This window comes from Esox lucius, chromosome 24 (assembly GCF_011004845.1).
Source record: "Esox lucius isolate fEsoLuc1 chromosome 24, fEsoLuc1.pri, whole genome shotgun sequence".
Taxonomy (NCBI): Eukaryota; Metazoa; Chordata; class Actinopteri; order Esociformes; family Esocidae; genus Esox; species Esox lucius.
This window is the reverse complement of record NC_047592.1, coordinates 10,424,901-10,440,740: the sequence shown is the minus strand read 5'-3', so window position 1 is coordinate 10,440,740 and position 15,840 is coordinate 10,424,901. Positions and strand designations below refer to the sequence as shown.

At 40.7% G+C, this 15,840-nt stretch overlaps 1 protein-coding gene across 1 annotated transcript; it reads right to left on the bottom strand.

Moving 5' to 3' along the window:
* Positions 1-6,367: 6,367 nt before the first annotated feature.
* On the bottom strand, positions 6,368-7,963 carry LOC105029498 (histone H2A.Z). The gene is made up of 5 exons (XM_010902886.3): positions 7,856-7,963; positions 7,512-7,589; positions 7,114-7,227; positions 6,838-6,967; positions 6,368-6,736 (listed from the first exon to the last, which is right to left on the bottom strand). The coding sequence occupies exons 1-5, from the start codon at positions 7,856-7,858 to the stop codon at positions 6,675-6,677; spliced, it is 387 nt and encodes a 128-aa protein (XP_010901188.1). The 5' UTR covers positions 7,859-7,963; the 3' UTR covers positions 6,368-6,674.
* Between the last annotated feature and the right edge of the window lie 7,877 nt (positions 7,964-15,840).

The window sequence follows — 15,840 nt, the reverse complement described above, 5'->3', positions numbered from 1 at the left end:
GACTGCACCCCAGCCACAGACTGTTCTCTGTACTACCAGGTGGCGGTCACGGCGTGTTGAATCAGTGTAACTGACCGGACCCTGTACAGCTTCTACCCCCAAGACAAAGACTACATAACTACTATCGGCTATCTCTTGCAATCCCAACGTGCATGTAAATCTAAATACCTTTATATACCTGCAAACACATCCTTTACTCCATTTTGTGTTTATTTTTTACTTTTATACTTGTTAATGTGTATTAATTCCATGTGGTACTATTTTCTATCTTTAGATCATTCATCATCTCTGTTTGCAGGGAATGGCCCATAAGTTAGCATTTCAGTGCTAGTGTAGACATGCCGTTACTAACGCATGTGACAAATTACTTTTGATGCCTTCTGGTCATTTAGGCTTGTAGTCTTTCAATCAGTGAAAGTTACCACCGGGAGTCAGGACACTTTAGTTTATTTTATTGTTAAACATCCCATCCTATGGCCGGCACCCTACCCAAAGCGGTGTCCCTTTTACGTCCCTGGGGAGTGCCCCCTACTGGCCCCCTACCACCCCATAGCTACAGGGGCAAACCAGCAGTTGTTATGCTTATGTGTATGGGTGTTATGTGGCTGGAGAGGAGACGTTGACTAGAAGGTTCTATTTAGTAATTGGGTTAACAACCTTAACGCATTACACTACCGTTCTGTCGCTAATCCATCCCCACTGCCATGGTGTCAATACAAAATAATATTATGTGAGTTGATGTGCTCATTGGGCCATTGAAAGCTGGGCTCAAAACCATACTTTTTGCGGAGAGAAGCTTTATGTCCTGATTATTCATAGGTTGTCATCTGTGGCAGGGAGTTTGTAAGCTCTACTGCCTAGGTCCTCAATCCTCTCCTGGGCACCCCTCAGCCGTACCACGGTTTAGTTTTTACCCTGAAATAGCTCACCTGATTCAACAGGTAAGGGCTTGTTAATTAGTAAAGTTGATTCAGGTGTGCTAGCTCTGGGATGCATCTAATAGATGGAATGGCTGGGGGGGGGTCCCCAGGAGAGGGTTGAAGACCAATGTTCTGCTGTATATCAGGGGTACGCAGCTCTGCTCACAGAGAGCTACAGGCTGTTTGGTTCAGTGACTGATTAAGTTCAACACACATGGTGTTCCACATCATTAAATCAAAATTCCAATGATCAATTAGCTCTGTCTGTGATTTCAATATTCCACAAACTTAATCTACTTACATCAAAATCGTTGGGTGGGTTGAGTTTACTTGAACATTCCAGACCTGAACAATGAATTGAACCCAGCTCTGCTCAGCCTGACTGATTAATCATGTTCGCACAGTCACAAAAAAAACCACCAACATCCATGGAAAGTGTACGTGTATGCACACGCACCACACACACACACACACACACAGTGCCTTCACATAGTGTTTGGAACCTGTCACATTCTCCTCATTTTAAACATATTTTTTGCCGGGCTGAGTAAGCGGTGCCGGCTAAGAAGAGCGAATGACTCTGACTGACTGACTGACTGACTACCCCATGTTAAATAGCGTAGTGGTTAGAGACGCAGACTTGTGAAATGTAGGTCTCATTCGTATCTCCTCGCAGGCGAAGCAAAGTACGCATTATGAATTATTCGCTGGCTAGAACTGTTAGCATTTACATTATAATAAGCCTAAAATAAGAGTTTACGGTTATAGTGTGACTGTTTCTGGTGGATTTTCGAAGTGTGCATGCGTTTTGGGTCAGGATAGACAAACACATTTGCTGGCTTAACTGAAACTGTATACGGTTATAGTGCGACTGTTTCTGGCATGGAAAAGTTAATCTTCAGTCTCTCTAACAATTGCTCAATTCTTAAGATTATTCCTAGGAAGTAAGTAGATACTAGTAAGCCTATTACTGGCTAATAAGCTGTTAAACGCCCAAGTGGCAAAAGCTAAAAGTTCATAGACGTTATGGTGGAGGTAAACTTAATAAACGTAATAAGGTAAACTTTAGTCAGTTTAACACAATCCTCAATGGAGTCGAGCGACTGAAACGTGTAATGCCGTGGCATAGTGGAAGACCTAAGTTTGAATCTATTGAGAGCAAACAACATTTATCGATTATTTCTGTTAGATTCCATGATTCTCTCATCTTTTCACTTGATGAAAAAGTTAGTTATCGTCGCCTTTCACGAATGAAATAAAAAATTTTGCCGTGAAAGAAGAAAATATGTTCTTATGCCATGAAATGAGAGAGCTTTGGCAGACTCTCTAGCAATTGCTCAATTCTTATGACTATTCCAGTAAGTTAGTAGATACTGGTAACAGCGTATTAGCCAGTAATAAGTTTAAAACAGCCAGTGGCAAACAGCTCATATAGACGCTATTTGTGGTGGCGGTAAACTAAGTAAGAAACGTTAGTTAGTTTAACTGTATCAATGTCGTTCACGAATGGCCAATTAACTATTAAAACAACCAGTGGCAAAAGAGTAATTGTTCAGGATATACAGATGCTGGGTGTCAGTATAGACAAGCCGTAAGATGTGTGGTGGTTAATGACGCAGCCTTTCACGTGGGCGACCTGGGTTTGACTCTCGAGGTGACAACACTTTCTACTGCGGGCCGGCTGAACTAGGTTAGCCTGGTTTCTTGTTCTGATTTACGAAAAATGTATCTTTTTTGCCACCAAAGGTAAAATTATTTTGCCAGACAAAATCCTCTGGTCCCGGAGTCTTGATATGACTAAGTTAGTCCTACCGCTGTTTATAATGATCTCGGTTTTGTATTATTGGATTCAAAGGATAACAATAATCGTGAAAAGCGGCCAATATTAGGCAGCTTGGCCAGCAGCTTTTTCCCCTTCCTTGTAACTGTAAGTAGTAAGTTCCCATAATCTTGGGATGACACGCTGCTATGCACGTTCCGTTATGTCATAAACCTTAAATACTCCCTGTGCGTCTCTCCGAAGGCCCCAGATGTGTGGGGATGGTTTCCAGCAGGACATTGGGAAACTCTCCGTGTGCATCCCAAATGGAACCCCCTGTATCGGTCACTGTTTTTCCTCAGAGGCCTATGGGCCCTGGTCGAAAGGTAGCGCACTATGTAGGAATGAGTGTGCTCTTTGGGATGTAACCGAACTCTACAGCCTCAAGGTGCTTGCTGCTTATTTCCTGCAGTCTAATTGAAAACAAATGAACAGAGTCCCCTTTCTTTCTCATCTTAATTGAATGAATGGTTCAATGCCGCTGCGCTTTCTTGGCTCAAGTCTCAGTTTGGGAATGGTGGGACTGGAATGGTCTTGTTGGAAGAGAGGCTCATTAGCCAAATACCTTTCATCATGAATTCAAAACAAATCATTAATAGGTCAATCCGTCGACTGCCCTCGCAAAAAAAAGGGTTAATTGAGTATCAGCTATTTAAAATAGTACATTAACTTAATTTTCTTACTGCAGAACTTATTGGCCCAATGTTACCGTTCTGTAGTGAACTATGAATACATACTGACTGTATGGGCAATGTTGGACCTGGTCTTTAGTGGCATGAGGTGGTCATTTTATTCAACCGTCAGTTAACCTGTCCCCGCTGTTTCAACATCTCACCCACCACCCTCACCAATCTCGCCAGACTGAATCTTCACCAACAAGCCACGCTGTCTGCCCCGCACCATGGAAGATATCTCCCCAAATCAATTCACCGCCTGGCCAGAAGAAACAACGTGGTCCTGGGCAGTTTACAAGCTTGCTGGTTGGCTTGCCCCTAAACACTGATTGACACCACCAATCAATCATTCAATAATCAAGTCTGTCGATTATGTTCAACTGTACATGCCACAGTATACACAAAGCACAAGGGCAATAGTCAATCTGAGTTCAGAGCTTTTAAAATAAGAGCATGCCTGTAATTTACTTTGTGTTTGCAAAGTGCTGTGACATTTAATTCTCAGGACACAGAGGGTAAAGGAGCGATTTAGGTTTTCTAATGAACGGTTTTATGGGTTTAATTACGGCATAGAGATCTACTGAGGCCTAGCTTGGCATTAGTTCCTCTGTGTTATGTGGCCTTGTGCCATTGTGATGCCTCACAGACAGCGGAGGAGCCAATACTGGACAGGATTCATTCACAAACCATTTACTCCAAATAGTTTCTGCTGAATAAATTCAGGTAGGGGGACACTTTTTTTGGTGTCAACTTCATCTGTTTCCCTTGTGCGAACGCCGCTGGCAGAACTTCATGCATCTCTTTTATGTTATCAAACCCATTCTGCTGCCGTAGGTGTACATTGATGGGAAGCAGCATAAACTGTGGGTCCACATTTGGCCGCAGTTTATAGTTCTTATTATAGCACAAGGTAAGGTGCCACCACTTAACTGTAGGTTATCCATTAAGAGAAAGCTCCATTGGAAACTTTAAACTGTCTAGAATAAATTGATACTGTATGTTTCACCAATTTCACCAATTTAATGTATCCCCTGCCAAGATATCTCCATCCTCCTTGATGAGGAATGTCACTGATACTCAAGACAAGGATTGCCTTTGTCATACCTGTATTCCTAGCCTCCTGGTCAATTGATGGTTTGGCTTTTATCCTCAAATTGGGTGGCAGTGCCTGAAACGATTTGGGAGATGTTTTTGAACTTCTTCAGCAGCAGGTCTGCAAAGTATACCTTCTTTCAAAAAAAGAAAAAACATCTCAACTGTGTCCTGGTGCTATGGTCTTTACTGTCGGAGATGGTCAGACCATGCTGTACCAGTGACATCTAGTGGCTATGAAACAAGAAGTGCTATATTGAGACATACACAACTAAACCTGCCAGTTAAAACAAAAAGAAGGGACACTGATTATGGAAAAAGTAACTACCTATACTTTCAATATATCCCCCCCCCCCACCCCCTTTAACCCCTCTTAATTGTCTAGACAAACAGGTTTTTGAAGTTATTTCTTTTGTCTTACTATGAGGTTATTTTATTTACAAATTGAACCTGACCTCAGATACAAAAATGTTTGTGTTTATGTAGGTATTTTTGTGTGGATTTCAGTTTAATATTGTTTGCCACATTATAATCAACAATACCACTGTAAATCATAGAAACTGCATCCCACAGCTAGCTAACACCAAAGGCATTGGCAGTAACTGCTTTTTTCCATGTTTCACAATAACCTCTTGTGAACAAGTCCCCTTTATTTCCATAACACAACACACTGGAGACAGGATATTTGTCCAAATAAATTCTAAAAAGTTTCTGTAATTTGTGATGAATGTTTTTTTAAAGCAGTTAATACTTGAAGAAACCTTTTTCTTGGGTAGTTTGGTATACTGTGTCAATGCATCGTTCTCTGGACAAAAAACTCACATTTCAGTTACAAGGGTGGACTCATTCTAGAAGAACAAGACAGCAAAACATTCCCCAGTAATAAGTTGTATGTTTGATGTGGAAGCTTGTGTGTTCTCAGAATTCTTTTCTGATACACTCCATGCAGCAATATTTCTGTGATGATCTGATTGAGAAAGTTGCTCCTGCATTTAAAATGGCTTTATGATGTAATTTCTAAAGCTGACAAAATGGCCTGGCCAAGGATGATCCAGACTAGAGATCCAGCCAGACTAGTGGCAGGCCACCATGACTAGCTGAAACATTTGTCACCAAGTATGCAAATACAATTTGTCCCCTGTGAATAGCTATTCTTGAGTAAAAGCCAGGGGTGTAGCACAAAATATGGGGCCCTGTATATAGAAGCTCTCTGAGGGCCCCTCCCTGCTATTCTAGATTCAATAAAATGTAGGGCCATTCTACAGTTTAGGGCTCTATATACTTAGGCCCCCTTTTCTGACAACTGGTAGAAGCTATACATTTTACTATGTGAGGGTCCATATATAGACTAGTTGAAAACTGCCATTATGAGTCAAGGAATCACATATGGACATACTGGTTTCTTATTTTACAGTTAATGTTACTAATCATCTGATGTGCATAAACTAATACCGGTAGAGTTTACATTCAGTTCCACAGCAATCCCATTTTAGTATGCCATGTATGTGTTTGGCAATTCATAAAGCATAGTTTTCAGAACTGTTCACATGTAAGTAAATGCATAGCCTTCCCAACACGTGTAAAACAAATACATAGTGCTAGACGGAGTAGCGCAATGCTTTTAGACGTGTTTAGCTAACATCTGATTTGAAAGGAGATGCAGAAGGTAACCGTCATGTGTAGGATACACAAGCATCCCTTGAGAACACGTCCGCTAGCCTGCAGAAAAACTGACAGACAGCTGAACGGTTTCTGGGTCACAGCAGAGGGCAAACCAGTCAGTCATGTTTCAGTCACTGATATTTTCTACTAACATTTCACTCTACAACACGGTATTGAGACCAAGGAGTTAGAAACAAAACTATAGGTGCACAATACCTTGGAGCTTTATTCAAATACAACTTCAAACATGGAAATGCCACAAGTATGCAAAAATGTACACAATATTAACAAAACACACAATAATGGCAGTTGTACCAAAAAAAAAAAAAACTACGCCTAAAAATAAAAACCAGCTTCTCTGAAGCCACTTTTTTTAAAAATACCCCAGATGAGTAGATGCAAGCTCAAACATTTAAAAAGTCACAATTCTACCAAGCAAAATATTGTTAAACCATTTTGAAGCCAAATGTCCTGAGATGACATGACCCCATGCCACTGTTTACAGAGCTATACGGTCTTCTGCTGTCCCTTCTTCCCGATCAGTGACTTATGGATATGAGGAATGACACCTGAAAGACAAAACGAATACATGGGACACTACAACTTGACAAAACTCTGAAAAACTGGTACAGTAGCAATCCATGTGGCAAACCAACACTTCTGCACTTACCACCACCCGCGATAGTTGCTTTAATGAGGGAATCCAACTCTTCGTCTCCTCTAATGGCCAGTTGCAAATGACGTGGGGTGATACGCTTGACCTTCAGGTCCTTTGATGCGTTTCCTGCCAGTTCCAGAACCTGAATACCACCCAGGCAAGTATTACTTACTAGCACCAGTTACAAACAACGACTCCATAAGCAGCAATTAGTTACATTCATGAAACGACAATCCACTGTTTACAAAATCAACGAATAAAAACATTGCCGATGTTGAACAACGTTACCTCAGCCGTCAGGTACTCTAGAATAGCCGCGCTGTACACCGCTGCCGTGGCTCCAACCCGGCCATGGCTCGTTGTTCTGGATTTCAGATGTCTGTGAATACGGCCCACTGGAAACTGAAAAACAGGGCGGGAAACATTTCAAGCCTCAGTGTATGTTTAACCAACTAGCTAACTATCAATAATACACAGCATGGCAATGCCACTGAAAAAATGCGCCTCCACACCCGCTATAATACAAACCAAGCAGTTTGCCATTTAGCGTTAACTAGTTCGATACATGTTAATAGAAAGGATAGGCACGTTGAGTACACGATTGATTTCTGTAAGTTGAGTTACACCACAAAAGGTTCAGCATTGGAGCTGGCATTAGCATAACAACCAATTAATTATGCACTCACCTGCAACCCCGCTCTCTGTGAGCGCGAAATGGCCTTTGTCTTGGTCTTCCCGGAGTCTTTTCCAGCCTTACCACCAGCCTGTAATAAAGAGTTAGTTACCGAATGAATATGCATTTACTAGTTGATACAAGATAAACTGGATATTGGTTTGACACACATCGCGTACTAACTATGCCTTTTACTTATGTAATTCGCATTGCTAAGGCTAGTTAGCCGTTAGCGACAAAATACAACGTTAGCTAACCTCAGCAAGCGAAATCAAACTTTCCAAAAATTACGACCTAACAATGCAACCATTTAATAACGGGATAGCAAATCCTGGTAATTTCGAATTTAAAATATACCATTTTATACGATATCCCGGCAATTTGCAGCTGCACTGGTACTCGACGAGCACTCGTCTAGTTTAAACAAGTAGTCCCGCCTCAGATTGCCATGTATTTATGAAGAGGGTCTTGATCCGGGACTTTGTGTGGATGGAGCCAACCAATCAAACCTTACATTCATTGTTTTGGCGTTGGTCTTAGCCAATCACAACACAAAAAGGCTCACTGTGCGGGAAAATGTGCCACGTAATTTCTCAGTGGATGTTGGATAATGTAGTTTATATTTCATTCTCTAACTTACGTTTACGGTGTAGTTCGAAATGAGAACTTAGTTGCCAACGGTAGTTTCATCCATTACGAAGCATTGGTTCGTGGATACGTTCATAATGTATAAGAAAATAACAATAATTTCATACCTTTATTATATTGAGACCCAATCATATATGAGTGTGTCTTATTTTATAACAAATGTATGGAATACGTGTAAAAACTGAAAAATTGAAAAAAGATTTGCAGCATGAATGGTTTTTAAATTGTAACAAAACCTTCACAGACACCACTAGTATGCAATTACAAACGTATTTTGAAATGTCACTGTGTGCATCTAAACATCTGGCCATTTCCAAACTGAATATATAATTACTTTAGCATCGACTGTAACTAAAATAGCTATTAGTAAATCGTCAGTTGGGGAATGTTACTTAAGCTTTACAGAAATGTTTCATTGGAACTCGTTAGGGATTGGCATGTGTATAACTTACAATAATGTTAATGAATTTGTTCCTTGCTATGAACAAAGTAAAAAAAAAAAAAATTGCCCAGGTAACGCGACATAGAAAACAAAGTCATCCATCTTTTTTCAAAAACACAGAGTGCAAATTACATCATGAAACTTAACAAAAAAAGATGCATAAGCATCATGCAACATGTTGTTCATAAATGTAATATTGCTATTCCCCCACAAGACGGCAGTAGGTTTATTGTTCCAATGTTGAGCTCAGCCTTTAATAACCTTGCATCTTTTTTGGAAGAACTGCAGGTGAACAAGACTAGATATTTAGCTTTTACCTTTGCTTTAGACCCCTACAGCTAGCAGAGAAAACAATCCAACTGTCAAAACGTGTGACTAAAGCAGGACACTTGCTTAGACTTATTGCTCCTGTCATGCCCCAACCATAACAGAAATCAAATTTACAAAGGCAAGACGTCCCGTCAAGATGGATTCTTACCATGGTGAACCATCAATTCACAAAATTAGCTATTAAAACATATACTTTTTCAGTTACAGCTAGTCTTGCCACTGGCATGAGGCCCATTGGTTAGTAACTGGGAAATTGTTGACCTTTCAAACTTTGCCCCCTCTGAAACATCCTGACATCCACTTGTGGTGTGATCTTCCATTTTTGCCACTCTTTGGACGAGTTGAGAGAAACCGAAAGCGCCCAGTTCTCAGGGATGAAGTTTCTGTGCTCAGGTGTTAGTTTGACAGCTCAGGTGTCAGTTTGACTGCTCATGTGTTAGTTTGACTAATCCAAGTTTGGTTATGTTTCTAAATTGGTGACCAGGTGATGATCAAATGTTATCCCAGGTTTTGGAAAATTATGAAAAAAAAAAGCATATGGCGCGAATGCGGTATCCTATAGTGTCACGAAGGCCTAGATTTGCATTGTCAATATATGTAACATAGTCAGGTCTTCTCCTGTTGCTTCTAATAACCCAATCAGCTCAACCAATGGACATTAGCTCTCTCTGCCACATTGTAGCAGTGTACTTGGAGTTAAAGACTGTTGTAATATTGCCTTTGTGGCCTCCCAGTACAATGTAGAGATGTTAGGCATTTTAGAAATGCAGAGGCGTCACAAAATCTCAAGTTTGTGAAATTTCTATATATATTTGAAATATAGAAAAAAGTTTCAAATACATTTCCTGAAATATGCATAAATAAATAAATGTATGTCATATGAATTTTAGAATACTTTAAAAATACTTTAAAACATTTTTGGCAAAGTATGTACATTTCTCATGTATGTTAAAATATCAAAAAAATTACTCTGATCTTACCAGTCCCTTGACAAAAAGACCAAATTAAAGGGATACTTGTGCCTAACAGGGATATGTGGCTTTGGACACATGCCAAGCTTTGAATCTATTTTAGTGTTTTTGGAAAAAGTTCAACTGTCAGAAATTGACAAATGTCGGATTTAAAACAAATAGTTATAAATAGCTGGCACTGTCAGATGATGGAAGGAGGGGCCTGTACAAAAAGGTTTTCAACATTTATGGGATCCTAAAAAATGGGAAATGCATTCAAGTAATGCCATGAGTGCTATGTGCACTTTAAACAAAATCCCTGTTTGTTGCATCAGACCACTATAGCAAGCTTTACCTCGATTCACTTGAATTTCAATATTTTGTATTTTCAAGGGGAGTTTAAAACCTAAAAGGTAAACATCACCTCTCTTTGTAGACATTTAAGAACGTTCCTCAAATTGACATTTGCAAAAACCCGTTACATATGTTTGTTATCAATGTCTGTAAGACCAACTTATTCTAGTGCAATAGTGGCAATGCATGGACACAGGACATCCTATCCAAAGTTACTTTGAGTTGGCAACCTACTCCAGCATTCTAAAAAAGGTCAACCGTGAGACAACGCCCTCCCTAGGTTGGTGCCAGAGAAACGCCCAGCCCCAAGGCAAAGGCTTATTGTGTGACTGGATAAATTAGGTACACTTATTTGGATCGGTACGTTCCGGAGGGAACGTCCAGCAAAAAGGTCAGCCAATGGCCGACACAGGCTACATAACAGGGTATCCGTGTGCAAACCAAAGCCCCCTCCCTCCGCAATGAAAAACGATCAACATAACCAGATGTAATTCCAAATTAGATGGTAATAGCACCCATAGGCCACTGGGGGCAGTAATGTTTTGAAGGGTAGGTGAGCATATTGTACAATCTGGGTTGGTTTGCTAATGTATCAGAAGTGTAATAAAGTGCTATATTAATAATACTTAACATGAATACTTTTTAATATTTGGTTAATTAAACTTTTTTTATTTATTCATGGAAAATGTATTATCAGCAGAGGAACAATTTACCCAGACTGCTACTTTTGTATATGATGAACTTATGTCTGGGAGATTTAAAATGTAATTCAGCCTCTTATCTTGTAATTCAATGACTTATTATATACTAGTACAATAGGCAGTAGACTAATTAATCTGCTGAGGTGTGTTGTGAGCTGTGGATAGTGTTCAGGACTGTAGTAATATGTTTTGGACTGTATAAGTGAATGGTCAAATAGGGTGTTTGTAGGGTTTTTGGCCAGTATTTTGTTTAGTAGTGTAGTTTTGGCCGGTGTAGTGGGTAGTCTAGGTGTGATTTTGGACAGTGTAGCTGGTAGTTCAGGTGTATTTTTGGCCGGTGTAGTGGGTAGTCTAGGTGTGATTTTGGACAGTGTAGCTGGTAGTTCAGGTGTATTTTTGGCCGGTGTAGTGGGTAGTCTAGGTGTGATTTTGGACAGTGTAGTTGGTAGTTCAGGTGTATTTTTGGCCGGTGTAGTTGGTAGTCTAGGTGTGATTTTGGACAGTGTAGCTGGTAGTTCAGGTGTATTTTTGGCCGGTGTAGTGGGTAGTCTAGGTGTGATTTTGGACAGTGTAGCTGGTAGTTCAGGTGTATTTTTGGCCGGTGTAGTGGGTAGTCTAGGTGTGATTTTGGACAGTGTAGTTGGTAGTTCAGGTGTATTTTTGGCCGGTGTAGTGGGTAGTCTAGGTGTGATTTTGGACAGTGTAGTTGGTAGTTCAGGTGTATTTTTGGCCGGTGTAGTGGGTAGTCTAGGTGTGATTTTGGACAGTGTAGCTGGTAGTTCAGGTGTATTTTTGGCCGGTGTAGTGGGTAGTCTATGTGTGATTTTGGACAGTGTAGCTGGTAGTTCAGGTGTATTTTTGGCCGGTGTAGTGGGTAGTCTAGGTGTGATTTTGGACAGTGTAGTTGGTAGTTCAGGTGTATTTTTGGCCGGTGTAGTGGGTAGTCTAGGTGTGATTTTGGACAGTGTAGTTGGTAGTTCAGGTGTATTTTTGGCCGGTGTAGTGGGTAGTCTAGGTGTGATTTTGGACAGTGTAGCTGGTAGTTCAGGTGTATTTTTGGCCGGTGTAGTGGGTAGTTTAGGTGTGATTTTGGACAGTGTAGCTGGTAGTTCAGGTGTATTTTTGGCCGGTGTAGTGGGTAGTTTAGGTGTGATTTTGGACAGTGTAGTAGATAGTTTAGTAGTGTTCTTTAAAACCACCCATTTTACGGTGGGTTGAAGTCAGCCATGAAATTACAAGTTTGAAAGCGAGTGGTGTCGACGACAGAGGTCACATGTCGTTACATACTACAAAAAAAAAAAACAGTGGTCAAAAATAACCGAATATCTAAGTAATATTTTTTATAATTGGCCTGTGTTTGGTGGATAGTCTAGTGTGTTCTTTGCCCTGAGAACGGGTGAAGTTTAGTGGTTTAGTTGAGGAGACAGGGCGAGTAATCTTGCTCCCCTTTGTAAAGACGAGCGTAGCTCTGGCAGTGATTTTGCTGGCTCAGCCGTCCTCAGCCCAAGGGTCAGGCAGCTGCAGTTGTACACGCGCACACATGCACACACAACACCTACACAGTCCTGTAAAGACACACAAACACACACACTCATACAAACAGAAACACATACTGCACTGTAGATATCCACTTGCGAGTAGTGGAGTTTCCTGTTGCCGTTAGTTAGTGTTGCTGTAGATTTATTTTAGCACGTCTCACAACTTTTTATGTTGTAGATTTATTTTATCACTCCTCACAGGCTCTTTGCAAGCATACAATGTGTCCTGTATTGCTCTAGCATTGCAGATGAACCTGCAGCAGTCCTATGCACAGAGAAATGCTTTACTGTGGTGTAACCACATATGTTTTCACCTGCATTTCATGACATATGGGTTTCCCTTAAAAACAGAGATTTACAATGCTGTTGTGGATGCAGACAGGATGGGGATGTGGGATTAGCAAACAATTTTGTTTTGTTTAATTTTGTGACCTTTTCCAAACCTTACACCTTAACCACTCGAAATGTATACCTTCAATTAACCCGGATGTGTTTCTGTCCTAGCCCTGTACCTGGTGATGGACAAACAAGGCTTCATTAGCATTATATTAGCAGCAGGATAGTATGCTGGCAGCGCTCCGATTTTCTTTGTCACAATTAAAGCCATTATTGAAATTTATAAGGCAGTATAGTGAAAAAGAACACACACGAACAATATTGGAATGGACATTAAACATAAAATGTACAGACTACATTGCTAACTATATTGATTGCCTTATATATTTCAATGATGGCTTTTATTTTGAAAAGGAAATTCTCAGTTAGTGCAACAAGCATAATATCCTGCTGCTAGCAGAACGGTAATGAAGTCTGGTATGGCCATCACTACCCGTACCTGTCTCTATGTTGAAAATGGCAGATTTGGGTACTGATATGCACCCATGTGGTAGGTATACAGTGTTGTGATTACCATCTGTTTCTTTAAAAGGCCTTTTGAAAGCTTAACACTATAGAATCTTATCTATCTAGTCACGTTGGCACCAGAACAACATTTCAAATTATTCCCATCTAACCCATTGTGATTCATTTGTGACTGAGTTAACCAAGGTTTTTCAGACCTTTCCCCAGATATTTTACATTTCAACCCTGATGTTTCACAGTTTCAACCCTAAACTTAACCCCAAACTGATACGATTAGTCAACTAATCATAATTTCTTTGACTAATTGGCACGATTCCTTAAGTCCGAATGAGAGCAAGTCTGCTTCACTTGATTTAAAGCCTCAGATGTGATGAACATTGTTCATTATTCAACTGAACACCTGATCAAGTTACATTTTTCTCTCAGATTCTCCCAACTGTTTTTTTTCCATTGCAACCTGCGTTTGCATATCCTTTTCATATTTCTTCCGTATGAAACATTAATATTTTGGCCTGTCCACATAGTCAAATTCCCATGAACCTAATGCCAAACCTTAGCCCTGAACAACCACAATACTAAATTTAAAAGTGAGTAGTAGTTATTTTTAGGTTTTGTTGCTAAGCTTAACTGAGAGTGGACTGTTGTTTTGTTGTTTTATATTCATGAAATTCATTTTGCAGTTGTGGCCTTGTCTCATCGCAACAACTATCCAACGCGTCAAGCAGTGATTGAGACGTGCACTCTCCAGATTTCCCAGAAGGACGCCATATTTCCCAGAAGGAGTCTCTAGAGAGCGAGACAAGGAAGCCCTACATGCCAAATTTCCCAGAAGGAGTCTCTAGAGAGTGAGACAAGGAAGCCCTGTCCATCATCCAAACCGTCTTACCGACACCAAAAGTGGTACCGAGGTGAGCTCCTGCTGCAGCAGAACATGGACGGGACCACTGGACCTGAAATGTTCCCACTCAGAGGTACTAGGACCCCTGAGGGTGAATGGTTCTTACTTGGCTCATTCTTGAGAAGACTCCTGAGACCTTAAACTCGCTGATCAAGTGCAGGGTGTAACCCTGGGGAGATCCAGGCAGGGCTAAATTTAGTTGGTGGTACAGTAACTGAAAAAGGTTTGGAACCACAGCCCTGGGTCACCGCACACCTGTTTTTCGAAAGTCATCCTACAGGATCTGAAAGGGGTAATGTAGGTAGATGACTTCTGAAAAAACGTATCTCAGGAGTGTCAGTGCCACGTATAATGGACATGCCAATGGGACAACCTTTAACATGCCAATGGAACATTTGCAAGCAGTTCGTACCCAAGGCTTTTTATGCCGAACCCAGATAGACACATCCCCCTTTGTTCACAGCTATTAGCATGAAGGCGACCTTCAGCGCTGTGGACACAGTGTCAGATAGAGCTGCTATCAGTCGGGTTTAACAGCCTAGCAAATGCAATCAAACTTGCTTCACAGTGGGTTAGTCAATAGTCATATTGTTCCTATGTAACATTTTAGTCTCACCCAGCCATACTTCCAAATAATATAACTGTCACCCCTCACTTCCTGCTTAGGGAAGCCTGTTTCTTCTACCAGCTAACATGACCGCTACTCCATTTCTATACACCAATAATGAAATTTCGCCCCCTAGATTCCAGTTTTGTGTGAAATGTAACCAGATACAATAATTATACATTTTTGTATTTTCTTGACATATTTTCTCATCAGAAAGAAGTCTATAGTTGATGTTGTGTACATAAATGTTCAAGAAAAAATGATTACATGCTGTTTAATGAAAAGACAGTACATCACAAATGTAATTAACTAGAACGATGCTGGATCCTAACTAAAACTAGTACTGTATTCTTGTGTGATTCTAGTTATACAGCCAGGGCCACAAACATTTTGTACTTCTCCTGCTCAAATGGTCCTGGTGATTAAATTCTCCAAAAGACAGCAAGAAAATACATGCACATATTTCGGAGGACTACACTCCCCACAGCCAAATTAATCCACCTTCAACTGAGGCCCGATCTCGATCAACATTCCTACCCAAAGACTTGGTCGGGGTTATTTCTATGTCATTAGGCCCCACCCACTCCTACAACTAAGAGACACACACCACATAGGAAGCGGTCATGTTGGCAAAGAAACCCATGAGTGCTAAAGAGAACATCCATCACGCCAACAGAACATTTGAGTGTGTGTGTTGGGGGGGGTTCCAAATTGTGCACTTTCGTTGTGAGGCCCCTTTCACAAGTATGACGGGCTGCAACCTGACTCCCAATACGTCTGAGTTATTTACTTGAACACTCCTACATCAATGTCCCATTGATGTCAGGCAGTATATGTTGTCGATCAAGATGAAGTACGCAATTATCTATAGGATTTATCTCTGAAGACTGAAGACTCCCGCTTAGAAAATGCTCTTGACTCTGCCGGTGTATGTGTGTAATTATTAACAGTATGCAGAACCACAGATCAGCTGGCCCCCTTTATTAGTCAGCCTCAGCAATTCCCTGGGCCCA

What these genes read in the sequence shown, in the direction of transcription:
- LOC105029498 (XM_010902886.3), bottom strand. An exon ending in CACAGAGAGCGGGGTTGCAG is followed by an intron (nt 7,228 to 7,511) that starts GTGAGTGCATAA and finishes CCTGTTTTTCAG; the next exon opens with TTTCCAGTGGGCCGTATTCA. An exon ending in AGCAACTATCGCGGGTGGTG is followed by an intron (nt 6,737 to 6,837) that starts GTAAGTGCAGAA and finishes TTTGTCTTTCAG; the next exon opens with GTGTCATTCCTCATATCCAT.